Source organism: Terrapene carolina, unplaced genomic scaffold, assembly GCF_002925995.2.
Source record: "Terrapene carolina triunguis isolate 2854851 unplaced genomic scaffold, T_m_triunguis-2.0 Scaffold715, whole genome shotgun sequence".
Classification (NCBI taxonomy): Eukaryota; Metazoa; Chordata; order Testudines; family Emydidae; genus Terrapene; species Terrapene triunguis.
In genome coordinates, this window is record NW_020665066.1 from 356,207 (window position 1) to 383,357 (window position 27,151).

A 27,151-nucleotide genomic window follows, 5' to 3' on the forward strand; every position below is an offset into this window, starting at 1 on the left:
GCCCCGCCTCAACTCCGCCCCTTCCCCAAATCCCCAGCCCTGCCTCCTCCCGCCAGGCTCTCAAGCCTAGGAGGGAGGGAGGGAGGGGGAGCAGCGGCGCCCGCGCCGCTTCTTCCCCTCCCTCCCAGGCTCCCAAGCCTGGGAGGGAGGGGGAGCAGCGGCGCGCGAAACGGCCGCTCGGGATCTCCCCCTCCCTCCCTCCCAGGTTTGAGAGCCTGGGAGGGAGGGGGAGACCCCGAGCCGCCGCGGCGCGCGAAACAGCTGATTCGCGCGTCATGGCAGCAGCAGCGGAGGTGAGCTAGGGCGGCCGGGGCACATTTTTAGGGGCGGCATTCTGGCGCCGGCCATGCCGCCCCTAAAAATGTGCCGCCCCAAGCACCAGCTTGTTTTGCTGGTGCCTAGAGCCGGCCCTGATAGCCTGACAAATCTATAGAGCAGTGATTATCAATATTCAGAGTGTTAGTTTGCAGTGGATCCCAGGAAAATTTCTAAGATCAAGTGTTCATATTCTGACTGCTTTATGTGGGCTTGATTAATGCATTCCCTCCCTGTCACTAACACTTGAGTACAGCACATGAATAACATTGTTAATCAGTCGTTAAAGTTGTTTTATCCATACCAGAGTATTTGAATCTTACAGTAATAATAGAAGTTGTAGAGTATTTACAACAAACACTTTTGCTCTGTAATAAAGGACTTTATCCTTTTTTTAATATCAGCTGAATGCTCTGTCTCAGGAGACATTAACTTCATGACATTTGATGGGCGCAAATACACTTTCCAAGCTACCTGCCAATATATTCTGGCAAAAAGCCACAGATCTGGCAAGTTTACAGTGTCTCTGAAAAATGCTCCTTGTGGACCGGTAAGGCTTAATGCTTTCTAATTATATCTTATATCTTCTGTTACCGGAGTCAGAAAAATGCATTCAGTATGAGGGGAAAAAAATCCACAACCAACTACCTATACAATGTAACACTTTAAAAATAAGACCGTAGCAATGATTTTCTTTAATTAATTTATGTTTAAAGGCATTTAAATAGATTTTTTTGAGGATTGTAGAGAAAGCCTCATACATCTGCATCCAGAGAGAGGAAGAGCTGTGCCTTGGGATCTTGATCTAGGATCCATTAAAGTTAATCAAAAGCCTCCCATTGACTTCAATGGACATTGGATCAGGCCCTGGGTGAGGGGAAAAAATAGAAAAGATGAGCTTACTCTGAAAAATAAACGTTGGTATCTGATTGTCCTGGAGGCTTCTGGGTGTGGTGGGCTCTTCTCTGTCTTTGGGTCTGCCGTAAGCACATAGCAAACATAACATAGCAGTCACAGAACACTATTACCATTCTCAGTGCATTGGGTGTAGGGGCTTCTCATTTTGCTTCTTGTAACTTGTAAAGAATTTTAGCTGTAGTGCTTGGAAAGCTGCATAAAGTTTTGGGTACACCCGTCGAGAGTGTTGATGGTGGTGAACTCTCTCTAAATGTGTGTGTATGTATGTGTGTAAAGTATGGCTGAGTCTAGGAGTTCTGCTGTCTTAGGCAAATGGGCAAACATCTGCCCATCAGTCTGTAGTCACATACAAAAGTTACGAGTCTCTTCTACATGTGTGAAGCCAGTCCTGTGTGTATGTATATCATTGTAACATTACTTGTGCTGATGAATACAGTATATTGGACAAGGTTTTTATTACCTTCATGATATCTAATACAACCCTGATTGATATAGTCAGCTGGAGCATTTAACCTTGTGTTGTGGCCTTGTTAGACCTTGCAATGTAAGCAAAGTTGGGTCAGGTCTGTACTAGTCTTCCAGGGAATACCTAGTTGCTGTGGGAAGTGGTCACAGCACACATAAAATATATTAGATAAAAACATAAATACTCTTGCTGGAAGGGTGCAACATAATGCTACTTTATTGCTTAGAATTTATGACAATAATACACAAGAACCCCAAAACAGAGAGAGAGTAAAAAGGCTGTCCCTTAAGGCAGAGAGTCACAACTCACCCCACCTTGCTTTAAGCTGGCTCCTTTCAGACTGACTCCAGTCACACACTTTACTACAGAGCCCTCTAGCCTGCAAATGGGATCATGAACCCCTTGCCGCCACCACCACACATTCTTCAAAGTGATAGCTTGTAATTCCAACACAGTCCTCAATACACCACATTTCTGAGTGTCCAACTTCCTTTTTTGGATGGTTGCCTTTTCATTTACTTCAATAGGTGCGATAGATGTACACCCCAGGGCAGAATTTGTCCAGTACTTAGCATCCGTTCTGAACTAATGCTCCAATATTATGTCGGGATCACAGTGCTATGGCAGTTGCCATGTTTGAGACAAGATAAAAAACTGAGCTGCTGGCCACCTGGTCTAATAGCAGAACAGATTAAACTTTGTGTCCTGGCCAGATTCCAACTGAGGTAATTACATTCGGAGTCTGATTTTGATCTCACTTAACTAGTTTAAATCAGTAGCAACTCTACTGATGACTCTGAAGTTTATATAAACTGCACAGACTTTATTATTATTTGCTATTTGTATTCTGATCGTTCCGACAATGTGCTGGCACTGTTCAAAGACAATCATTTTCCCTGAAGAGCTTACAGTCCGCTGGAGTTACCTCTGACTGAGTGAGATCACAATCAGATCCTCTTCCCTCTATTTTCCTTTGTAATTCCATTTGCCTATAGTATTCTCCTTCGCTTTCTATTCAAAACTGATGTGCATTTCTAAATAGTCACTGTGTTTCACCCCTGAGAGGGCTGCATTGATTACTTTCTGTAAATCCTGAGGTGTTGCTGACTCCAGTATTATAGTCTGAAAGAAAGCTCAAGCCTCATTTTTAGTGCAATTAAAAAAAGGAGTGTAACAAAAAATAGGAACATAAATATTAAAGTTTACATACGTCTGCTTCTACAGGGTTTGTAGAATTGGCCAAACTTGAGAAAGAGGGATATATTTCAGTTGTGTCCTGTGTTGCTGGACTAATGGCTAGCAAAATGGGATCTCATGAAGAAACACTGTCAGCAGTTCAGTTAAGCAAATTGAGGTGTGATGGCCTCCCTCTTGGCTGGCTTATCAGGTCATAAACTGCTACAGCTTGAGCTCTATAATTGGGGGGTGAAACAACTCTCATCCTCTGTGTATTGGGACAGAGAGGGAAACTCATAACACTCGCTCATCAGTGGGTTACAGAGGCTGAGGCAAGATTAGGGCAGTCTACGCTGTCTTGGCTAGAGGGAGCTGTTTCTAAAGATGTTGCCAATAGACAATGAAGGTCTTGGTTCAAGTTTCTGTTATGATAATATGGAAGATGCTCATTATGGGCTTTATTCTCCACTCCCTTTCAGCACTCCCTTGCCTCTGTGCAAAATAAACAAGAACTTGGGCCTTGCTTGCTTCGGTGGCTTTGTGCTGCTTCTGCTTTGTAATGTGACCATAATGTTGATGTGTCTGACCTTCTGGGGTAATCCTCAGACTGCATACAGCCGTGGGAGCTGTTCTCACCCTCTTCTTGACCGCAGACACAGGAGTTGTGCCTAATTTATCTCTGTGGCCTGGTGATTTCTAGGTGCCAGAATAGCCTCTTGGGGCAGTAAGCAGCCAGGTGTAAATTGGAGCAGCCATCAGGCCATTCTAGTATATGTTGGGACCCACAACCAGACCCAAGATCAGGATCACTCCCACATACTTGTGTCTTGTTCTGAGTCTAGACCAGAGGATCTGTTTCCATGAATCCAAAGTGAGTGTAAACTCTACTGCAGGTATAAGTGAGTGGAGCGTTCTGAAGATGGAGGCCACTGGAAAATCAGAACATATGTGGTGTAAATCAAGAGTACCTTCACTGAAGTTAATCCAGACACCACCGGAGTAGGGGTGTGAAGCATCCATTAATTTGCTTAAATATGTGGCCCCCGCTTGGCAGATAAACTGCTTTACACTAGGGAACATCCAGCATGTGTTTCCCATATAAGAAATAAATCTGAATTGTAATCTAAAAGATGTGTGTTACAGAAGCTCTTATTTCTCAGTGGCCTGAGATTTTTGGTATTTTTTTTTTTTTAATGACTATTACATTTTTTTCACTGATCAGTCCCATCACATTCTAGCAGATTAAAAAATGAAGAAAGAAAATACCTGAAGAGATTCCAGCCCTTTGAATCACAAAGACACTAGTCAGCTAGCGCCTTAGAGCTGGTGACATAAATAGTCAGCAGGCAACAAGTGGTTTCAGAATGATGTGAAATTTTGTTTAAGCACTTTTTGGAAAGCGACTCAGGAAAGTGATCAGCACAGCTTAACCTTATCTGAGTTTCAAGTGACAACATCACTGGCTTTGTAGTTTATATGATGAGGGATTCTGAATATAAGAATTTTTGTTAAGTGTCTAGTGAGAGAGAAAGCAGTTCATGTGAAAACACCTGCTGATAGTTGGCTGAGGCAATGTTATGAAAGAAACAATTCACTGAAACAGAGAATTATTGTCAGGTAAAATTTCTTCTATAAAATCCTTGGTGGAGATAGCAAACCTTCTGCAGAACAATGTTCGATAGTTAATAAATATTAACACATTATATGGCTACAGTTTGTTGTACGTAGAAGCTGGAAGGCATTATTTGCAAGTTTAGGGCCAAGTGTTAAGTCAATCTCTGAAAATATGCCTAAAGATTTTATAGCACAGCCATTTTCATGTGCAACATTCTGAATTTACATTCACAAATAAGAATGGCCGTACTGGGTCGGACCAATGGTCCATCTAGCCCAGTATCCTGTCTTCTGACAGTGGCCAATGCCACTCAGAGTGAATGAACAGAACAGGCAATCATTGAGTGATCCATCCCCTCTCATCCACTTCCAGCTTCTGGCAGTCAGAGGTGAAGGACATCCAGAGCGTGCGGTTGCATTGCTGACCATCTTGGGCAATGGTGGGCAACCTGCGGCTCACGGGCCGCACATAGTCTGTCAGGGTAATCCGCTGGTGGGCCGCGAGACAGTTTGTTTACATTGACCATCTGCAGGCACGGCCGCCTGCAGCTCCCATTGGCTGGGAACGGTGAACCGCGGCCACTGGGAGCTGCGGGGGGGCCGTGCCTGCGGAAGGTCAATGTAAACAAACTGTCTCGTGGCCTGCCAGTGGATTATCCTGACGGGCTGCAGGTTGCCCACCACTGATCTTGGGTAATAGCTATTGATGGACTTATCCTCCATGCACTTATCTAATTCTTTTTTGAACCCAGTTATACTTTTGGCCTTCACAATATCCCCTGGCAATGAGTTCTGTAGGTTGGCTGTGCATTGTATAAAGAAGTACTTCCTTTTGTTTGTTTTAAACCTGCTGCCTTTTAATTTCATTGGGTGACCCTTGGTTCTTGTGTTATGTAAAGGAGTAAATAACACAAAGTCATTAAATGACATGATCTTAACATAAAAATTATTGAATACATTTTTATTAATTCAGTGACTATTATCAATAAGTCAACATCAATAATATTAATTTTAATGCTGTCACCATGACCATGCTATTGAAACACTTTGTAATCAGTGCAAACCATCTATATTGGCTTAAAAAGGGGTTCCTACAAAACTGAGCCCATTCTGAACCTCTTTATAAAAGAAGTTAGATAACTCAGTCATGAAATGCATTTAACATGTTTTAATAAAAATAGAAGTTTAAAAGTAGGAAGATAGAATTCTGAAAGGCCAAGTCAGTATAATTTAAAAGGGAAAGACTGCTTTCAATGCATCCACTTTAACTATCATTTAAACATGCTTATCAGTACTGCACTAGCTGGAATATCCCATTCATTTCTTTCCACCAGTAGTTTTCTGCAGCACATTACATAGCTCTATCCTTTCAAGGAAGAATGTTTAAAACATATTGTTTTCAAATTACTCTCTTTGTTCTGTTTACAAATCATGGCCACTGCAACGAGCTCTGTATGGTATGTATGACTCTTAAATCACTGGGACTCCACCTGGGTGCTAGGATCTAACTGCCAATTGGATTAGAAGAAGTTGATATTATGTTAGGTTACACATTTACAGCTGAACAAACAATATACAGCAAATCATTTTTGTGTTTGAAATAACTTGATAAAGTTTTTGCTATTTGTAAATTCTGGATAGGTCTCAAACAATTGGCTATGATAATTCAATACTTGATATTCAGGATTCTAGCCATGTTGGTTAGCTGATTAGTCACATAAGCAATACGGTATTGTTTCAGTTTCTTGATTGGATGAGAGTCACTCTTATAAACAAGAGGACATGAAGAAGCCAGTCAGGCTTTGAAATAACATGTACAAATACTGAACTATGTTTGGAAAATCAGCTGTTCTGTGCACAGGTATTTAATTTGCTTGTGCAGAGGCATGTTTTTGTGTGTACAAATATGTGTCCAGTATATGTCTCTATCAGTAATCCAAATAGTTGGTAGATCTGAAAAAATATTTCAGCAGTTGTGTTTTTTTTAACCGCCTCTTTTAGGTAAAATATCACTGCTGGTGCTTTTTAGTGATACAGGGAAGTCCTTGAATGCAATTGGCGTTCCATATGAGTCTGTTGCAAATCTACACTTTAATGGTGCTGCATGACCCCATAAAACAAATTATGGATGTGAGTTACTGTCAGTTGCTTTTTCTAGTAACCTCTTAACATTCAGTACCCTGACTTCTGCCTTGCTATTTGTAGGAGGAAACAGTGGACACCTAGGCACTGATGTAAATATTTTAAGTTCATTTACTGAACAATGTCTGCAATGAACATTGTCTGGATTGTATATCTAGAAAATATGAATTCCGTGTGCATTATTGTAGCACTTGATGTGTACTTGGTGGAATAATAGTTGCAACAAACTTTGCAAATAGTTCTGTCCATTTAAATGATGTCTAGGCAAGCTTTCTTTTCTGCACTGGTTTTCAGGCACTATTTCTGATATCATTGGCTCCTTAGATTTGTTGTAATTATTTCTGTGTTTGTACAGTTCTTAGTACAATGGGGTCCTGGTTCATGACTGCAACTTTATAATCAACTTTTCAGCATCTGTTCATGTTTGGTTAATAAGCTTCTTCATGACCTAGTCAAACGAAAATGAGTCAGTTACATTACATGAAGGCAGACAGCTAAATATTGACAAAAATTATAAGTGCTGTATACAAATGCAAGAAGTCTAAATACTAAGATGGGTGAACTTGAGTGCCTGGTATTAAATGAGGATATTGATATAATAGGCATCACAGAAACTTAGTGGAACAATGATAATCAATGGGACATGGTAATGCCAGGCTACAAAATATATATGGCAGAGCAGGTTGCAATGGTGGGGAAGTGGCACTATATGTGAAAGAAAGCACAGAGTCAAGTATAGTAAAAATCTTAAATGAATCAGACAGTACCATAGAACTCTTGACGAACAACAAAATACTATGTAATATTCAGCCTACATACTCTTGATTTCATTTGCTTAGCCACAGGTATGTCTTGAATGCAACCTCTTCTTATATGGTTTTCAATTTGTCTTTCAACCTCTCTGTGGTTTTATGGAGGTCATCAGATTTGCTTCTACATCTGCACTGAATTTCAAGTTTAATTAGGCCATGATCCGCTAGAAGTCAGCACTTAAAGTGTTATGTGTATACTCACTTTTTGCTTGCAGATTGACCCAAATCCTTTTCCTGTGCCCCGCCTGAGTAGCTGGGTTGGATGCTGGGTTTTTCCATGGAAAATGTGTAGGAAGTGTTGGTGGGACAGAATCCTTCTTACCCTAGTGATAGAGAAACTGGAGAGCTTCTCTATGTCTGCCACCCTAGCTTCTGGGTTGACGTATCCTCCACAGCCTTTGTGCTTCCCCTCTGCATGTAGTGATCTGTGGGATGATGTGGTCAGTGGTTGATCCACCAGCTGTCTCTCAAACCCCCACCCTTGTGACTGTGGGACATTTCTCTTGCCTTCCTACAGTCTCTTATAACCACTTCAAGTGAGACACTTCTATCAGCTATTGCAGCAATGCCTGCCTCACACTGAAGGTTTTTAATATATGATTTGCCAGATTTCTGTTGCATCATCATGCTTGTGCTGTATCTTCAACACTTGAAGTTTAATCAAGTTACATGAACTTAAGGCCAATGGTAAAGGTTTCAAACATCTCTCTTTGGCATTGTGTTCTGTTGTAGAAGAAGAAATGTCTATGAAAATAGATACATACATAATACATTAAGAAAAAACGGAACAAACATAATAGACCTGGTCACGTTGGGGTCATTTGTGAGTCCTCCTACTTGCCTGCATAGGAGAGTAAGAGGATGTACAGTCCACTTACTCTCCTGAGTGGGTTACTTGCACTGTCAGAGTTTGCACGGGGGGAGAGCAGCACCTGTGGGCTGCAACTTCCCTTCCTGTGTAGATGGTGGGGAATGGGCAAAATCTCAGCTCTGCTGGTCCGCAAACACCCCAGCCTGTTCACTGGAGCCAGTGCAGAAAGTAAAATAATCTGTGCTGGCAAAAGGCGTGATACAGATTACTCCCATTCTGGAGCAAAGAAACAGCAGAAACCAAATTGTGACCCTGCTTCACAGTCTGGTTCCTGTGCTGCTCAGATATGTATTTAAAAATGTAACAAACAACTTTGTTACCACAATTCAAAGATGGAAAAGCCTTTGCAGGTCGTCTGTTCCATTTCACTTCCAGTGCAGGATTGGCCCCTACCGTACATTTTCTAGGGTTTTATCTGGTTACAGAAGTACCAATTGCTGAATTTTATTCTAACAAGTAAAGTCTGTTAGTTCTATTTGACTTATCAAGCATTTCTTTTCCCTTTCCCAGTGCTATTTCTTTGAATGGGAGGCTAAATGGGTTCAGCTACTCACAAAGACAGAGGTACTTGTCTGGAAACTCTGATAGCTATTGAATCATCTGTGTGGATAGTTGCCAGGTTATTTAGCACATGTGTCTGTAACTGTGATACATTGGAAAAATTCAATGTTCAATGAATCTTGAACTCATACTGCCTTCCACCTGTTTGGTGTGGTATCTAGTTGTAGTTCACTCTACTGTAATATAAAACATGCTGGAATATTAAGTGCTCAATACTTGATTGAGTTACCAAGTGGTTTCACTACTTGCTTTAGGTTTTTTCTTACACCATCTAGTTTCTTTATCTGGCTATGTTTCTTTGTGCAAATTTACAAAATGTGGGCCAGGTAGGTTTTGCATGTCTAGCTTGGATCATGGGAATCTTTCACATTGCAAAGGCCATTGCTAACAAGCCACAGGTGTACACTGCATGAGCATAGAACTGCCTCCTTTTGACAATTTTTATGCCAAAAGCACATATTTTGAAGTCCAAAATGAAAGGCTGCAGGTCTGGGAAAAGTTTTCTGACTATCCATGCATACTACAGCTCCAAAAGAAGCTTACTAGAAACCCTGAAAAACATGTGACCAAATCAAACATTAATTTTTAATAAAGCCCAACCTGTTACAACATTGCACAATAGAATTGTGAGAATAATATTCAGTAAATAATTTACTTGATGAATTTTGCCTCTTTTTCTGTCCACAAAGTATTCATGAGCTGCCTACAATATAGTCATATTTATTAGTTATTTGAAATTATTTGTGCAACATTTTCATTGAATAATTATTGGTCTTTCAATTTCAGAGCACTTAGTTTTCTGCAATTCAAATATTCAATTTATGAACTTTGAATGGTGTTGGTTGGTTTTACCAGGTATGGCACATGGCATGTTCCTTTTCCTAGATTAGATTTAACGCAATTCTCTGAATCAGGTTTCTGCTATAGAGTCCTGGTGATCACTTACAATGCAAAGTCTGATTATTTAGATCTTTTGGTTGCCTTTTATACCATTGATCACTGGGTGTCACTGACCTGAGTGCAAGGAACTTCCAGGGGTCCATTAGATTGTTTTTAGAATGATTTTGTTCCTTCCTTTGGTGTAAGATTTAGCTAGTGTTCATAGGGAACCAATACAACTCCCAAGTATCCTCCTATATGTAGTCCTGGCTGTGTCATTCTTATCACTGTCTTAGTTCAATAAGTATGTGGTTGGATACAGTGGCACAGCAGGCATATGTAATCAAAGTCCTGTTGCCAGTGAGTCTGCAGAGTGGTTCTGAGATGAGCTTTAACCAGCTAGATAAGAGGACTGCTTGTAACACATGGCAAATAGGGTAGGCCAGTGGATTTCAGATCTCTTGCCTGGGCAAGAATGAGCCCAAATATACTTTAAAATCATGTACACCATGAAACCTCTTTTTATATATATCATATATTACTATTGCTTTCAAAAGCATTCTAGGTTTAAAATGTTTAGAAATAACTTAGATATGGCAAAACCCCCTTTCCACTTAAATGAAACGACTGACTCAAATTGTTTCTTTGCATTATAATGTGCAGAATTTAATTTTATTTACAAGCATCAACTTTCAATGAAGTTTTTTCCGGAAATAAATGAGCCTGATCCAAAGCCTACTGAAGTTAATGTAATGTCCCATTGATTGCATAGGGCTTTGTATCAGGCCCTATAAAAAGATTTTGCTGTATTTGTTTTTATGTCTCTTACTTTTGAGCTGTATTTGTCCAATATGTTACAAGTGTATTCAAACATCTACATTTAAAATCTCAATATTAACTTTGTTTTAAATTGAACTTTGAAACCACATATTTTACAAATAAATTTTTCTAAAGAGGCAAGATACAATTGAAAATTATTTACAGTTTTCCCCCTCCATACTTCTGCTTTAACATTTAACCCAACTCAAAATGTTTCTCTTACTCCTATTTGCAGAACCAAGATGGATCATGTATCAAATCAGTCAATCTGATTCTTAATCAGGATCCCAAGAGGCAAGTGACTCTGACTCATTCAGGAGATGTTTTGATATATGATCAGTACAAAATTAGCCTGCCCTATTCGGATGGTAAGGAATAATAAATACATAAGTAAATAATGCATATCAAGCAGCAAAGCAGTATTTTTAAAACCATGTATATGAATTATGTTGTTGCCATTGACACATTGCTAATTCCCCATAGGATGGCACCAATTGGTGTTTCACTAACTAACTGCAGTGGTATTTAATGCCTTGATGACAAAAATATTAATTATTAGTATTATGCCAGAAGCCTCTTACATGAAGATAAAGTAAATTGTACCATTGACAGGCCCATAGTCTATCACTCAGACTACAACTTCAGTTCTGTCCTAAAAGCAAAATTCTCTCCAATCATCATTGTATGTCTTGACTCTGACTTTTCTCCTCTCCTTACTCATACAGAACTCACAGCAATGTCAGTGGGAGTTCTTCTTGCTCTACTTACATAGCATAATGGTGTTGAGATCCACCAGAGGAGTTCTGCCTTAAGTTTGAGTTTCATATTTTCTTGCCTCAACTCAGTGCATTTTTAATATATCATTGTTGGGAGAGACAAGTATATTGCATATTAAACCATAGCCCCATCCTGCAAGGATCTGTGTTGACTTCAGTGAGAGCTTAAGGACACTCGGCATCTTGCAGGATCAGGCTCTATGGGAACTGTCCAAAATGTCTGTGCTTCATGCAGTACATTGCCACCATCATGATGATGTCACCTGCCTACAGCTGATTATCTGAAAAAATTGTGTTTTTAAAACTATTTGATTCTACTTACTCTTTATGAAATTGCCAGTGATCTGTTGTGTTTTTACACAACTTGAGAGAATGTATCAAACATTTAGTTTGCCTTATGAGACAGTAAAATACATCCTATCCTCTAATGATACATCACTATTGCTTTTTGGGGGGTTCAGAATATAGAAACTGTAACGGACATAAATAAGAACAAGGTTCTTAACCATTTTCTTTCAACTTATCTTTTTCCCCCTTCCCCTCCCCACCAGATTCTTTTGAAATCAGGAAGCTCTCCTCTGTATTTTTGCAAGTAAAGACCAACATTGGACTACAGATACTATATGACAGGCAGGGGCTAAGGCTCTATCTTCAAGTTGACGACCGATGGAAGGATGATACTGTGGGCCTTTGTGGAACCTTCAATGGGAACATGCAGGATGACTTTTTGTACGAATGATTACCGTCTTTTTTCATATATTTAGAGTGGTATAGAAAATATACATGCTGAAGATTCTTGGACAGATACCAAGAGTTTGACTTCACATTTCCCCCTTCCCCCCCTCAGAATGCTGGAACTGAGAAGTTGGTTTTGGTTTGCTAGAAGGGGAAACCTTTAAGACACTATAAACCGCATTGATGTTGATGTCTTTTTTAAAATGAAAATAATCATATAAAAGTACACTAGAATATAAACAAGCTCCCAGATGTTTATTTGGAGATTTTTGCCTGAAAATGTCTCCTTCCTGAAGGACTTTCTGCTTCCTTGCAAGCCTTTCCTTATCTCTTTCCAGATCCTAGTCTCCACTACCATTCTAATCTCCTTTCTCCAACAGAGTCCCCATTGTGCTGAGTCTTGCAGCCCAGCAGTAGATTTCAAAATGAATTTGCCTGTTGTTTGAGCTTCACTTTGCTGTGAATGCACTGGAACACAGTTAGAGATGCATGAGCACCACAGTGAAACATATTCAATCTGGTCCGTTTTGCTCTGAAGTCTGTGTGCAGACCCAGCACAGTGAAGTGGCTTCAGGATGAAGAAACAGTCAACTAAGAAGGGAGAAAGTAAAGGGGAAAGGAGTGAAAAAGGATAAAGAGGAGTTAACAGAGCAGAAAGGGGTTGAGCCCATTTAGAGCAGGAAGGGACATTCCTCTGACCTGTCAGAAGGAAAGAAAAGATGTGTTAATTTTTAAATTAAACTGAAATCTTTTTATTAAAGCTGGTAGAAAAATGGGAACATTTTTCACACAAAAATGTCCCTAATTTCTTTGAAAAGTTCTAGAACTATTCCCCCGTACAACTAGCTCTACTTTTTATTTTAAAGATACAAAGAATCATCATCAGGTAAAACTGCCTAGATCACACTGGGATGTGCCATAAATTTGCCAACGGTATTTGCAAGATGCCAAGATATTCTTACATTCTTAAAAGTTTAATTCACAATCATCAGATGTTTGCAACACCCTTCTCAATCTCCAAACCTGCCCATCTGTAACACAGGCTGTCCAAAAGGGTGACAAATGAATGAAATGTGACAGCTGCACCACAACTGGAAGATTACAGTGTTTAAGTATAAAACCATAATTGAGATCTAATGCCATAATTGACAAATTATAATGGTTTTTAAGAGTCTTTTCTCACTGTGTGAAGCACATGATCTGGTTATGCAACCTACATGGCAAGAAAAGACCTGTGACACAGCCATGGCTGGCCCGAGTCAGCTGACTTGGGCTTACGGGGCTCTAGCTGTGGGACTAAAAGTTGCTGTGTAGGTGGTCGAGTTGGATCCTGGGCTTTGAAACCCAGCGAAGGGGGTTGGTCTCAGAACCTGGGCTCCAGCCCAAGCCCGAGTGTCACAATTTTTAGCCCAGCAGCCTGATCCGTGAGAACCTGAGTCCAGTTGAGCCAGGCTCTGAGGCTTGGTGCCGTGGGTTTTTTATTGCAGCATAGATGTACCCACAACCATCCCCAATTAACCTGTAACCAGTTACAAACCTGTTTGATTTGCTTTACACAGTGATAAAAGCTCCTTAAAAACCATTCTAATTGGTCAATTATGGCATGACATCCAGAAAAACATACAGGTATCATACAGAGGTGAGGCTCTAGTGAGAGTGGGTGTGTGCCTGCCTATGGCAGTAGAGTCCTGGCCCAGACTGCCCCCTACACTGCAATTTTACAGTCCCTCAACCTGAACCCCTTGAGCCCGAGTCTGCTGACACAGGCCAGCTGTGGGTGTTTAACTGCTGTGTAGACATACCCTTCTGTTGGAGCACTGCCTGAGAGAGCAATGAGACAGGGATGCTGACCAACTTCATTGCGGGATGTGATGCAGTTGAGCAGTTATGTTGTAAATTTGTGATGCTGTCAGTGACTGACCTTTGTCTTGCAAAAGATCTCCAGTAGGAGTACCTGAAAGCACCCCGCAGCTGTTTGGAAACTCCTGGAAAACTTCATCCGCGTGTGCCCCTGCGTATGACCATTCACCAATGGACCCATGTGATATCCACCTACAGGCAGGTGAGCAGTAAGGATCAATCATTATTGATTTGACACCAAAATGTTTCATCCTGCTGTATCTCTGAGCCCGAGCCACAACAGCTAAACAGCTATTTTCAGTGCACTAGTACGAGCCCCACTAGCACAAGTGTGTGGATCCAGGCTGGGAGGCTTGGTCCCAGATGCAGTATAGACATACCCATTAAGGCCCAGATCCACAAAGTTTCTTAGGTGTCTAAGTTCCAGTTTGGGGCTCCACTGTGATCCATAGAACTCCTGCTTGGCTATTGTCTAATCCTGTAGGCACCTGTGTTTCTGCCTCTGGGCATGTGCACTGCTGCCGTACTCTAGGCCGCCAGGTACCTCTCTCATACCTATGCCCCAGAGCAATTCACAAATTGCAGGAGAAGAGACATTTGTCTGCCTAATTCACGCACAGGGGCTGATCCAGTAGGTGTACTCAAGGGCTGCCTTCTGGATTGGGCCCCATTCGAAATTGTTGTGGTGGTGATGCTGACCCTATAACTTTTAGCACAGTGGTAAGAACTTTCATCTGGGAGGTGGCAAATCCAGGGTCCAGTTCCCCATCTCCAATGACTATCTAATTGTTTATCCAAAGCAGAATAGCTTCAACAGGAGAGATTGTGGGAGCCTCACACCAGAATATCCTGTAGCTCAGTGGTTACAGCACACTCCTCAATGGTGGGAAGCTGCTGTTCAAATCCTTTCCATGCTTCAGGCAGAAGGGGGGACATGGGTCTCCCACCTCCCAGTTGAGTGCTCTAACCACTGGGTTAAATGTTATAAACTGGGTACCATCACCACCACCCATTTTGTGTGGTGTTAGGCAGGTACCACTACCAACTTCTTCTCCTCCTATTATTTGATGTGGAGTGAGGCAGGTGCCTAATGCATTCTCACAAGAAATGACTTGGGTGTGTAAGCTGCTTGACTCCAGGAGAGGGCTTCCCTATGGATGATTAGCAGAAATAGGCATCTCCCTGCAGCCTGGGCTTAGTGCCTATCTCTGTGAGAGGGGCAGGGCTTAGGACACATCCCTCTTGTCGGCATCTTCCATTGGCTAGTTTAGGCTTTGTGGATTGTAGTGTTATTCCTGTGTTTTTCTAGGCTCAGCATCACAATGCTGAAGTCCCTTTATGGATTTGGTCCTGACTGCTTCTCCAGTCATCAGTGCAATTTCTATTGATAGCAATGGAAGTTGCACATACAGATCTACTATAGAGTAAAATATGTTCATAAATCTCTTGCTATGGTCAGCTTCAATAAACAATACTACTTCCTTCTCTAAGACCTCTACCAAGTGTTAATAGTTTTGGAGCTAAAATATGTTTGTTTTAATGTGTTACCTTAACAGCCTCTTATGCATCAGAAGCTTGCAGCATCGTTACAAAAGAACTCTTTGTCCCTTGCCACACCTATCTGAGTCCTGTTTCCTATTTTGAGCATTGCAGAAGGGACACCTGCAAATGTGGCCAGATTTGCTTGTGCTCTGCTTTAGCCAATTATGCTCATCAATGCCGAAGACATGGAGTGATAATAGATTTTAGGTCTAGCATCCCAGACTGTGGTAAGTTGTCTTTCAGTTCAGGTCTAACATCTTAATGTCATAGGTTTTATGCATGGTCGTGAGCAAACTAAATGGGATGTTGCCTATTCCATATATGGGACCAATGAATTATAGTCCATTCTTTTTATACTAGGTACTAGGTCCTTTTCTCACCAAATCAGAATAAATGCTGTCATTTATCAGAAGGTCATTTTTAATAGCTCTTTCTCTGTTTTCCCACTCACACATCATAACATATAATTCTCTTAATCTGAGAATCAAGGATGAATTTTTTTCAAAACAGGCTAGGGAAGACACATCTTCCACTATTTCTGTGTGTCTAAGTCTCCTAGGCTACTTTGAATATCTCATCCCAAATGTCTGTATTGGTGCAGTTCATGGGATGGATAAATAGCTTCTGGTTCTCTCTAATCAGAGTAGGTCTCTGTGGATTTTTTAAACTAATTCATTGATGAATTAATATGTTGATATCATAGCTAATGTAAGGTAGCAGAAATCCACATTTGAAAGATTTGAAATCCTCCAACAATTCTTCAAGAACCTGAGTCTCTTTTTTTCCATTGATATGTGGCAATTGTGGCCAATCCCTCAGTTAGTGGAACTACACTAGACTGCATGTGTTCTTGACTATTGTTTTATGGGGCATGCAAACAAAATGTCAGATTGTGTGATTCAACAGCTGTAAAGCACCAACATCTTAATCAGTTGCTTCATTGTGTTTTTGTTTAAGATATTGTGCACTGTTCAAAGCACTTATTTGAGAGCCAAGCATGTTTAGAGTTATAAAGACAAAAGGCCAGAGTCTGATCTCAGTTACACCAGTGTAAATCTGGATTAACTGCACTGACTTCATTGGATTGACACTGGATTTAAATCTGTGTAATTTATATCCCATGGTGTTATAATAGCAATTCTAATGTAACTGGGATCCAAGAAATAATGATGTTTTATCAGAAAAAGTGTTGCCCTAAAAAGACTTATGAGATTGGAGTGTACTTGAATCTCTTGCACTGTAATTAGAGAGATCTATTTCATTTGGATAGCTCTTTCATGTGAAGACACAAAGGAGTACAGTACCTGTGTATCTACCTGTGGCCAAACTTGCCAAACATTTTCTATGCCAGAGACATGCAGCGGTGATTGTGTTGAAGGTTGTGCTTGTCCTCTTGGAATGTATTTGAACAGCAAGACTGAAAGATGTGTACAGAGGTAGGTATAATTTGCAGCGTTGACAGTGAGTCTAAGTACCACTTTAAATGTGTACATTTATATTTTCAAATCAAAGAGAGAGTTTAGAAACTATGAGTGCTTTGTGTATTCTGTAGAACAATATACATCTCCTCTAGATCTGGCAGGTTTTTAGTATCACACAGAATCATGTTAATCAGGAGGTTTGCAGTCCTTTGATTCTTAAACTCAGCCTACACAATTTGGTGTGCTGTTTTGAAAGGCCAATTCTTAGCAGTGCAAAAAGCAGGGATAAAGATGTTCTTTCCTTTCCAAAGACAGTTTTTATTATAGTCTCCACTGAATTTCATCATTGCTTTATCAATGAATTCCACATACAGTTCTGGTGCCTTAACGTTTCACCTATCCTGCAGGAAGGGAATGCCTTATTTATGGGGCCTTTTTGTTATTCAATAGAGTTTCCCCCTGCAGAGCAGACAGTCCCCTGGAAAGCTGAAATTGTAAGGCTCCAGGTTTTATAACGTCATATTGATGATGATCAATCTTTACATGCTAGCTGTTTTTGAATATCGGAGAGGTAAAAAGGGTAGGGACTTTGCTAGTGCTATTGATTTTATGTGGAAAGCACTCCTATACTATGATGAGGGGCATCAGTATGAAACCTAGATAGACAGATAGGTAAGGAATACAGTGCTGTGCCCTGTTTTTATCTATCAGCTTTACCAAAATTGTGCATTTTCAGTCCTGAGACCACATCCACTCCTACAAACATTAGCATGAGTTCTTTTAATCTTCTAAATAAATGACTGCTGACAATACTTGGAGACACTGGGCCAGATCCTCAATTACACTGGTGTAAATTTCGAATAACTCCCTTGACTTCCAGTGAGTTACATGGGATTTACACTGGTGAAGCTGGGATCATACTGCCATATATTTCTTTCAGCATAAAAAAAACATATGGGGTAAAATCCTAGCCCCATTAAAGTCAATAGCAAAACTCCCATTGATGTCAGTAGAGTCAGGATTTCACCTATGGAATGGAATAAAATAATCCAGGTGGCTTCTGAGAACTGGTGTAACATTCACGCTTCTCTACTGTGGGACCAATAGAGAGAGAGAACATTCAGAGGTTGGGGAATCAGGACCATAAAACACAAATGGAAGCCAGGAATTTACATGATTGCAGTCATAGGTTTTCACGGATCTCCGTCTGGATGCGTAGAGAGTCTTACCCTCCATGCCTTCTAGTTCTTTCACCAACAAAAAGTGACCACATGGGAACCCTAGAGTCTGTCTTCTGATGGGAGTCACACAGAACTAAGGGGATTCTTAATTTCACTTAATACATTTTTAACTAATTCCTGATGAACATGGAGTTAGGAGAGGGAACATGCAGTGCAGAATGCCTCTCCCCCATGCTCCAGCTATATCTCTTTCCATACAGCCCAACTAGCTGTACAGATTTTATATGGAAGGAAAAGTGGTGGTCTCGTTTGTCACTCTCATGGCATTCCCTGTGGCTGTGTTCCCACTTTTCCATGTCATAGGCTGTAGAGACTTGCTTTGCTTCTTCTTTTTTAAAAAGAGGTAATTTAGAGTACACCTCTACCTCGATATAATGCGACCTGATATAACGCGAATTCAGATATAACGTGGTAAAGCAGTGCTCCGGGGGGGGGGCGGGGCGGGGCGGGGCTGCGCACTCCGGTGGATCAAAGCAAGTTCAATATAACGCGGTTTCACCTATAACACGGTAAGTTTTTTTTGGCTCCCGAGGACAGCATTATATCGAGGTAGAGGTGTATAAACTATGATATTTTTAAAAATACTAGTATATTAAAGTGATGATGATGGATTATTATCACCCCTCTATTACTGTCTGAAGTAGCTACTCCAGATTTCTTTCATATTGCTGTCTATTTTATGAACTAGTCCTTTGCATAATAGATAGTGTCAGAAAGCTGCTGACCTTACCTTCATGGAGATACATCTCGATGCCCTCATGGTAACAATACTGTGCTAAGGATCCAGACCAATCCACCATGCAGAATAAGATCAACTTTTTGAATGGCAGTAATTATTGGTTAATGTGAAGGTTTTTTTCTTCCTCATGTCTATCTTCTAATTCATGATGTACATGTTCCCATATGATCAAAATTATTTGTTTTTCTCCTCTGTAGGAATGAGTGCCCTTGTTATTTTCAAGGAATTGAATATCCACCCGGAGAAAATATTATCACCTCTTTGGGCAAATGGTAGGGCATGCACCTTGTTTGGTTTTTCCCCCTGTGCTCTGTCAAGTCATTTGCACTATCCTGTTTTATCTTTTATTGAGAATTCTGTAAACTAGCTTTAAAATGTCCATGACTTTCTGCCTTTCTTTGGACAGCACTGTTGCTGTGAAATGCATGCTTCCAGAAATTTCCTCTGCTGTGCTTACCCTCAGAGCCTCCTGTAAGTGGGCTCCACAACACTGAGTAGATAGGCATGCAAGTTAATGGTGCAGAGAACCTTGAGGACTTCCCTGGCATGCCCAACCCCTTCCCTGGCCTTCCTCTTCCAACTCGGCAGGACTAGAACCTTGTTGAACCCCCCCTGGGATCAGGTAGGCAGAACAGAGAGCTTTGACTCTGGAAAAATCTGGCTAGTTAATAAAACACATCAGTTAATCTTTAAAGTCTGATTTCCCATTTACCTGACTAGGCATCAGTACTGGCAGAAACCCAATGGTATAGTGTGAATACATGCCAGTCCTTCTCAGGCACCCTTGCACCAACAAGTACACTGACCCAGATAAATATATAAACTGTTCTTTGATTAAGCCTGTCTTCACTTTGGGGTCAATACTGTCTCTGACTTCATGCCCATGGGGAGTGTACCCTGGCAATGGAGCTGGGGCAGTTCTACTGTGCATGCAAAAGAAAGAAGTGCACAGAATTTAGTGGAGGGGTGCAGAGCCCTGGTTTTATGAGAGCTTTTTTGGCATTAATATTTCCTACTGAGGATTTGCCTCTCTGTGCATATATTGGAATTATCAGATGGTTGAGATCCACTGATTGAAATGTTTTAAATTCTAAGGCCAAATTCATCTCTTCCTTGACTTCAGTGGAGTTACACTGGTCTACATTGTGAGTAGACCTCTTAGACAGTTGTAAGATTATCTTGCTTACCTTCTGGTTAGTCATGATTTTCTCTGGCTACACTTTAACATGGATTTATGCAGGTCAATTGATATAGAGCCTGTCTTACATACGAGTTACTATATGGACAGTGGGTCTAGATGAACTAGTCAGATCTAAGGGCTGGTCTACACTGCCGTGCTAGTTCGGCGGCTGGGGATCGAAGTTCCGAGTTCGATTTATCGCATCTGGTCTGGACGCGATAAATCGAACCAGGAAGTGATCCCCGTCGACTGCGGTACTCCAGCTCAACGAGAGGAGTACCGTGGAGTCGACGGGGAGCCTGCCTGCTGCGTGTGGACCGCGTCTGAACCGCGGTAAGTTCGAAGTAAGGTATGTCGAATTCAGCTACGTTATTCACTTGGGGGGTAAGTGTAGACCAAGCCTAAGAGACATTTTAGGGTAATAATATCTATGTATATGGGAGATCACTAACAAAACTGCGGAATGTAACAGAATGTATTTGCCCACTGCTATGTACTTGTTAAAAATGGTTAGGGTCTTTATCAGGCTCATCCAATCCTCTTTGTCCTAATTGTTCCCTTAGTCTCCTCCCACTTTTAGATTTGAGTTCCTTTCATACTTGAAACAGCCTCTTATTGTTAACTTTCTGCCAAGTGCTCTAGCTATCTTTTTTTCAACCACCTCCTTAAAACCCCACTTACACTGTGATGCTGTCCCACATCCACAACAGTACTCTCCCTCACCATTTTTGTCCTGTATTGTTTTTCCATATTTTGCTCTCTGAATTACATTGCAAACTCCATAAGACAGAGCCCCCCACTTTTAGTGAATTTGGATAGTTGTGTAAAATATATGTTGCTCTAAATACAATATTAAATCAGCAATAGCACAGACAGAGGCATTTTTGATATTTTATTTACTGGCTGTCTAGCAGAGGTGAACTGGGGAGACCACAACTGTCACAGAAGAATAAGTGAATAGGACTAAAGTTCACTGGCTGAAATTCTCCTTCAGTATAGCACAGAATCTGAATTAGAGCCAATACTATTATTTTCTTCCCAGAGGCTGAGTGACTATCAAATTTGCTACTTTCTATAAAGTAGTAGACTATTTTGGCTGGAGTTAGACAGGTACAGAAAGTGCCACAGTATTCAGTGCTGCTTTGCATAATATTTGCTGCAATTATGTTTTGGGTTTAAGCAGTTCATTGGTTTTCTTTGCACTGGTTTTATTGGCAGAGGCATGAAACCAATCGCGCCTCCCCCCCTTTAGCCCCACCATATTAGCTCAATAGTATGGGAGAAGCTTTCACTGTGACTTTTTCATTGTGTTTCAGCCTTGACTAAATTTTGCTTTAGTAGCTTATGGTGGCAGGGCTGGGGAAGTGAAGTCCAGTGATTTTATTTTGCACAGCACAGCATTTTATCTTACGGAATTGATACTGTTTTGAGCTATCTTTGGAGTCATTTGGATTTTCATTTGACTCGCCAGTTCACTCTTCAGCAGCCTTTTGGGCTTCTAATGAGAAAAATCAATCAGTTGAATATTTACAATAGTCAACCAAAAGATTTTTTGTAAAGAGTAATAGTTTACTGTGTTTATTTAGAAGGGGTTTTCTCTTACTCAGAGTTGAAGTCTAATGAATAGCTTGCTATAGCTGTGTATGTGGTTTTTTGTTTTGTTTTTTTACTGTAGTTACATATTTGAATGTTTAATGTAAGATACATGTGATACTGTTTCACAACAGGGTCTGCTTTTGCTACCATTGCAGTCAATGATAAAACTCCCATTGATATCAGTGGTAACAGGACTTGACCTAGTAATGTAATAATATTTTTGTGTCAGTCCTCCATGGGCTCTATTCTTTAAACTTAGCATTTGTATTATGTAATGTTTGTTTATTACAAGGACTGTTCTATTCTTTTAATGGATGAGTAAGCAGCAATATAGGCTACTTTGTTAATACATTATATATTAAGAACCTTCTGAACAAGACAACACAAACTCCCTTATTGGTTATCTTCATGCATACACATTTATATAATTCTTTTATTTTGAGTAATATTTTACACATTTTTTTCAAGTATAGATGAATGGTAACATTTCAGACCTTCCTGGTTTTAATTACAGCTTCATATATTTTTGTTGCAGCCATTGCAAAGATGGAATGATGAGTTGTGAGAACAACATTGGTAAGTGAAAGAGACTCATTAAGGTATGGAAAAGAGATGGCGTAGACAGACCCTGCTTCTTCCATGATGTCTCATTGATTATAGCGGGACTCTGTGAGGGCATAAAGGTCCATACAATCATCACTTGGCAGGACTGGAGCCTTAAATTAGAAATTTAACCTATGGTATAACTTAAAAGTAGGGTTAGAGTAAAACAATAGAAGCTCTGTTGAAAGTACTGGCTACCTGTGAGAAAATGCTTTTTATCAATATTTTAGTATAGTGAAATGTTTTCAGATTGATAATGCAACCTACGTTTATTATGTAATGTAAACAGCAGGTCTTCACATGGAGCAAACATAGGCTAGTTTTGTCTCACAAAATGTTGTTGGAAAAACTGGACACTTCCAATATTTTTACAAACTGAGATTTTGTTCCCCTCCCAGTTCTAGCTAAGTACTATTTCTGTACTATCAGTTTTTACTTTCTCCCCAGAGTGGTATAAGAATTATAATGTTGTGTGGGTGCCTAAGTAAAAGGAAAACATTAATAACAATTGCTTCTTGTATTATAGTATCTTTACTCTGACTAGCAGATCCTGAGGGGTTAAGGACTGGACTTTGTGAAAATGTTCCCTTTCATTTCAGATAAAAAAAACAAAAACTAATTTGCTGTGAGGTGCAGGATGTTTCAGTTTATTTTGAAACTGCGGGTCCTTGACTCTCTTATGAATAGTGTAACTGATCACATTGCAGGGTGTCACTGCAAGTAGTGTTGGACTACAGCAATCTCCTAGACGTCTGATACCACACTCAGATAATAATATAATAATTTCCTCAGATAATAATTTCCTTAGTGGTTAAAACAAAAAAGAGATAAAACCAACAGTTCCCAACCCAGTGCCCAGGAGCAGGCCGGTCCTGGGGTATATAAAGCAAAAGGCTGCTGTGTAACCCAGCTGCACCAATCACTTGCCTGCAGTCAGCAGCCCTGTGTTCTTGCTCTGACTGCCACTGGACCCCTGCCAGCAACAGGGGAATCTCAGCTCAGCTGTCAGGGCCTTCAGGTCCAGCTCTCAGGCTACCTGTTATCCACTATTCTCTCCACAGCCAGCTCCCAGCTTCTGCTCACATGCAGCTCTGGCTCCCTCGTGAGCCAGGTAGTACTGCGCTTTCCTGTGCTTGGGGGATTATGCAACCTTCCCTGGGCTGGTTGTTAAACTTGGAGGGAACAGTGCACAGTAATGAGCAAGTAGGTTCATTAGAATACATTTATCTTTTTTCTTCTTTTCCAACTGGATCAGATTCATAGCGGCTCTATGGGGTTAACTGTCTGACCAGGAGTTATAGATGAACCCACCCCCATGATTGGTCGAATTAATCTCTGGTTTAAATTAGCACTTATTAATTTTGAAAGCTTTCTACCAAATCTGAAATTTCAGGAATGATGAACATCTGCAATATTTTGTTTTCCAGTACACAACTGCCCAGCGGGCCAGATTTATGTTAACTGTAGTAATCCACAAGCTAACATGGAGCTTAGCAGAGAGAGAACCTGTGAGAATCAGCTGCTAAATCTCACCTTCTCAGCACATCTTCCTTGTCTTTCAGGATGTGTTTGTCCACAAGGGTAAGTCCAAAGCACCCATGCCTTTCATTGCACCAGCAAAGATGGCTGTACTCTCAGTAGTGACAGTTGAATAGCTTATTGCTTTGGGTTGCTTTTATAGTGGTGAAAGACACAACACTTACTACTTAGAGAACTTGTGATGTCAAGGAGGAGCAAGTTCTGTTCTTAAGGACTCACCAGACAAAAGGCACGATCCTTTGGAGGCCTAAGATGGACGGGTGGTGTCAAATCTCTAATACCTCATAATAAGGATGAGGCCAGAGGGGTTCACAAACACAACCGGGGCTTATTCTGATACTGCACCAACAAATGTGTTCAACTGCTTTGGCATCAAATGTGGCATATTGGTGTGTGAGTGAAAGCTGTTATAAAAGACAAAGAAGGAGATTCTTACAGGCATGATTAGCAGTTAGGTGCCCAAATTCCATTAACTTTCAATGGGAATTAGGGCTTGTCTAAACTTGAAATGATCTCACTGCACATTAAGTGATGGGGACCATTGTCTGGCTTGTTGGGAAAGGTCTGCGCCCCTTTAAGGGCTAGAGAGCTAGGGAGTGACTTTCTGCTGCAGATCAGGTCTGGAGATGCTGACCCATTCCCCCAGGTGACTGGAAGACAGGGGGGGACCATAGTGGGGGACTATACAGGCCCATGCTGGTGCAGGAAAAGCTCTCTTTTTATGTGGACTAAGAGGAGCAGCAGCCACCCTCCCACCCATGGAAATGATGGAATATTGGGTTTTGTCAGGATCTGCTGTGGACACTGTGCTGGTTACTCTTTTTCGGAGGAGCTGTGAAGGAATTTGGCCAAGGTGAAGTGAGGTTTTTTTTGCCTTCTCCACAGTAGATTTGGGGAGCTTAGTTGGGGTGAAAATGCATAATCACATAGTATTTTTTTCCACAGGATTCCTGCCTCATTCAGCACACAGGATGGGCTCACACGGGACAGAATTATGAAATGATATCACAGGAGTAGGATTTGCATTGAAAATATCAAGCTGTACTGATAAGGCAGAATTGACAGAAAATACTTAAATATTTTCTCTGTCAAAAATGTAGTGCTAGATCCTGGTTAACGGCTTGGATGTTTCAGGCAAACACTGCCAACCTGTTACAGTCCCTTAGGTTACATACTATTTCTGTGAAACCCCCTGTGGGGCAGCAAAACAGGTTTCTGCGCCCTGGTAATCTTTTCTTATGAAATTCAACCTGGCTGCAAAGGCTTGTGTTTTGGTCCCTTCCACAGGGGGCATTTCTATAAATAGCCAAAGTGAAGTGGACACCTCATTTATAATGCTCTCACTGCCTTGTGTCACTTCAGCTGACTCAATGTGGTGCCAAAATCTCAGGTTACACAGCCTTGGAAGCTAGGTTTTGTTTTTGAAAGTTAATCTCTCTTTAATCTCTGTAAGCAGTGACACATTCTGCAAATTATAGGTGTGTAAAGTCAAGACACACTGCAATGTCAACACTTCTTGCACTAAGTTGTGCCCTCTGTATCCATAATTGATGTATATATGTGATCTCCGTTTACATTCCTCCCTGTCTGTTAAAATAGAAGCTTTTTATAGCGTCTGCCTATTGGCCTACCTTGTAGTATTTGGATGGGGAAGAAGGGGGAGGGAGGGGAATGGGTCGAGATGGGAAGTTGGCAAATGCAAGTGCTCTCTTTCTGCAAGAAGTCATTTGAACTGAAATATGGACACAAAATCCTACTTTGCACTTGATCATATCTAATGTCTCTGAGGTGCCAAAAATGAATACTTGGTCAGATAGGAAGACTTAGACTTCATTGGCAATTCTGGCTGTCAGCAAGACACATTACTGCAGCAGGTGGATGTGAAGTCCTTCTAAAGTGTCAAATTATTTATGTACAGGGAAGTTTTCTGCAGTTATTTCCATGACAGGAAATGGGACCATCTGAACCACATTAGTACTCAATATGTTAGTAGTATATTTTTTCCCCAAAACTCTCTATTCTGATGAATGAGAATAACTTTGACTCATCAACAATTAAGCATGTTGACACCTCTTTTTTTGTGGAGAAAAGCTAAGGAGAGATTTTACCTTCATTCTTTGTGCCAGAGAAACATCTCTGATTTAGTGGAGCATACTATAAACATAAATGAAAGCTGACAGGACATGAATTCTGCTGTCTTGCCTCAGTGAATCAGTCATTAAAACTAGATGGATATAATAGATTGCGGTTGTCATGAGCTACAGTTGGAATATTATTTTCTGTGGAGTTCAGGAAGAATCTTTACACTTGCTTTAAAAGTGATTGGTTGATGCAGTTGTGTTCTTCCCCTAGTTCTATCCCCCTAGATGTAGAAATATTTCCAGATGAAGTCATTTGGAGCAGTGGGTGATCACCAGTTCTGAATACTAGGCTGTAACATGTAAAGTTGGGTACCCAAAATTATAGGCCACTTTTGAAAATTTGGCCCAGTATCTCTACTGGTGCCCAGCTGAGTTGACCAGGATAGCTGGAGAGTGAACATTGTTCTGTGAATTAGACAAAGTAGTGTTTCTAATATTCTTATTTTTTGGGAGAAGTACTGATATAACATTCTTAAATTTGTATTACACTTTATATAAACTGAGCCAGAACATTTGTTCTGAACTATGAAATTGAATGTTGGTCTGAATGCAGCCCCCAAAATGATTTTATGTTAGAATTCCTTCTGTTAATACTCCCACATTTTAAATAAGAGTGCTGACTTAGAAATGCTGATTAGCTTTTCCATAACAGTTGTTTCCTAAAGTCCAAAAATTCAAGCAGTTAAAGTTGATGCAGAAAAATATTGGTCATAAATCAAAAATGAAAAAATAGAGATTTGTAGACATGAGTTATAAATATCTTTAAGACAAGAGCTACTGACCTTTATAAAGACATGCAGTCTTAGCTACAATGACAGCCAGAGGAGCTTAATTTTATAGAATATAGAGAAGATCTAGTTTACCTAATAATATAAGGAGAACAAATGCACACACCTGAAAATTAAAGATCAATCCACAAAATTTAGAACTATTTTTTTTTCCTCAGAGAAATATCAATTTTTGGAATGTTCTTTCCCTGCAATAGTAGAAGTACAACATATAGACTGATCACTACATTTGGGGTCAGAGTAATTTTTCTCCATACTGGTAGGGACATGCACTGAACATGGTAGGGACATGCACTTTTGGAACATGCACTGAACATTGAGTTTCCTCTACTGCAACAAGCAGAGGTTAGGAGACAAGATGTCATGGGGATAATTAGAGTAAATACTAGTAAAAAAGCAATCGTCCTCTTCTGACCT

The 27,151-nt window shown here is 40.6% G+C and overlaps 1 protein-coding gene across 1 annotated transcript in view; it reads left to right on the plus strand.

Moving 5' to 3' along the window:
- Nucleotides 1-27,151, plus strand: part of OTOG (otogelin) — a 142,223-nt gene that overhangs the window by 14,161 nt on the left and 100,911 nt on the right. Inside the window, exons 11-19 of the mRNA XM_024210431.1 lie at nt 720-865; nt 10,809-10,941; nt 11,901-12,078; nt 14,022-14,146; nt 15,501-15,713; nt 16,757-16,922; nt 19,085-19,159; nt 22,199-22,239; nt 23,694-23,847. Coding sequence (XP_024066199.1) covers nt 720-865; nt 10,809-10,941; nt 11,901-12,078; nt 14,022-14,146; nt 15,501-15,713; nt 16,757-16,922; nt 19,085-19,159; nt 22,199-22,239; nt 23,694-23,847 — 1,231 coding nt within the window. The remainder of the gene's footprint in view (nt 1-719; nt 866-10,808; nt 10,942-11,900; nt 12,079-14,021; nt 14,147-15,500; nt 15,714-16,756; nt 16,923-19,084; nt 19,160-22,198; nt 22,240-23,693; nt 23,848-27,151) is intronic.